Below are 1,454 nucleotides of genomic sequence, written 5' to 3' on the forward strand. Positions count from 1 at the left end.
CAGAAATGTCTATAAAATGTATGCCAAACTTTTATATTGCTTCAGAAACATTAAGGCAATAAAGAGAAAAGATAATAGCTTGGGCTTTAGGAAGAAATCAATTAAAATACATGCAAAAACAAAACAAGGAGAATAGTAGGAACTTCAAAGATCCAGGGAAGAAAAGTCTCTGCATATTGGTATTCATAAGAATTACCTTTCCTTTGATATCAGCGATGCATCAAAGATGAAATTTAACTCTTCTAAGGAGTCTTACCAAGGCCCCCTTTACATCCTTGTTTCTCAAACTGTAGATGAAGGGATTCAACATAGGGGTGACAACAGTGTACATTATTGAAGTGATTGCATTTCTCTTGGATGAATGGGTTGCAACAGAACTGAGATGAACTACAAATCCTGTCCCATAGAACAAGGATACCACACAAAGGTGAGACCCACAAGTGGAAAAGGCTTTATACTTATTCCTAATGGAAGACATTTTCAGTAAGGCAGAGACAATGTGAAAGTAAGAGAAAGCTATCCCAATAACAGGAAACATACCTAGAACTGCAGTAACCAAATACAAAAAAATGTTATTTTTGTGGGTATCAGAGTGGGCCACCCTGAGAAGCTCAGTGAGTTCACAAAAGAAATGTGGTATTTCAGTGCTAGTAGAGAAGTTCAGTTGTTTCATCAATAACATATGAATCAGGGAGACCCAGAACATAATGATCCAAGATAAAAGAACCAGAAGGCCACAGATTCGAGGGTTCATGATGACTGTGTAGTTAAGTGGGTGGCAGATGGCCACAAAACGATCATAGGCCATAATGGTCAGAAGAAAATTATCCATTCCAAGAAAATTATTAAAAAAGTATACTTGAGTAAGGCACTCTGTGTAGGATATTTCCATGGTGTGCATGTAAATGTTCACCAGCATTTTAGGGATGGTAGTGGAAGTTAAACAAATGTCAACAAATGACAGGTTACAGAGGAAAAAGTACATGGGGGTGTGAAGGTGGGAGTCACAGCTGGTGAGTAAGACAATGAGAAAGTTTCCAAGCATGGTAACCAGGAACATGGACAGGAATAGTCCAAAGAGAATAGATTGAATTTTAGGATCTTCTGAAAGGCCAATAAGGAGGAAATGTACTATGGCTGTATGGTTCTCTGCTTCCATGCAGGTTGCTTGTTTTCTGAGAAAAAAAAACAAGGAAATAAAAGAATGCTTATTATACGATCAGGTATTAATCAGCCTTGACCCTGGGATGGAAACATTATTCTCCATGTGGATTTATACAGTATAATATGACTTTCATAGGCAAGGATCAATCAGATCTCATGTAATACATAATTATTCAATCATTTGTTAAATAAATAGAAATGTCCCTTTTATTATCAACTCAATAGTTTTATTCTTTATATATCTAAAGACAGGATGTTTTGTGTTCATTTATTTGTTTGCTTTTATATGG

At 36.2% G+C, this 1,454-nt stretch overlaps 1 protein-coding gene across 1 annotated transcript; it reads right to left on the minus strand.

Moving 5' to 3' along the window:
- Positions 1-220: 220 nt before the first annotated feature.
- Positions 221-1,171, minus strand: LOC116907983 (olfactory receptor 867-like). The gene has a single exon (XM_032911228.1). The coding sequence runs from the start codon at positions 1,157-1,159 to the stop codon at positions 221-223; it is 939 nt and encodes a 312-aa protein (XP_032767119.1). The 5' UTR covers positions 1,160-1,171.
- Positions 1,172-1,454: the final 283 nt, after the last annotated feature.

Source organism: Rattus rattus, chromosome 8 (genome assembly GCF_011064425.1).
Source record: "Rattus rattus isolate New Zealand chromosome 8, Rrattus_CSIRO_v1, whole genome shotgun sequence".
NCBI classification, from domain to species: domain Eukaryota; kingdom Metazoa; phylum Chordata; class Mammalia; order Rodentia; family Muridae; genus Rattus; species Rattus rattus.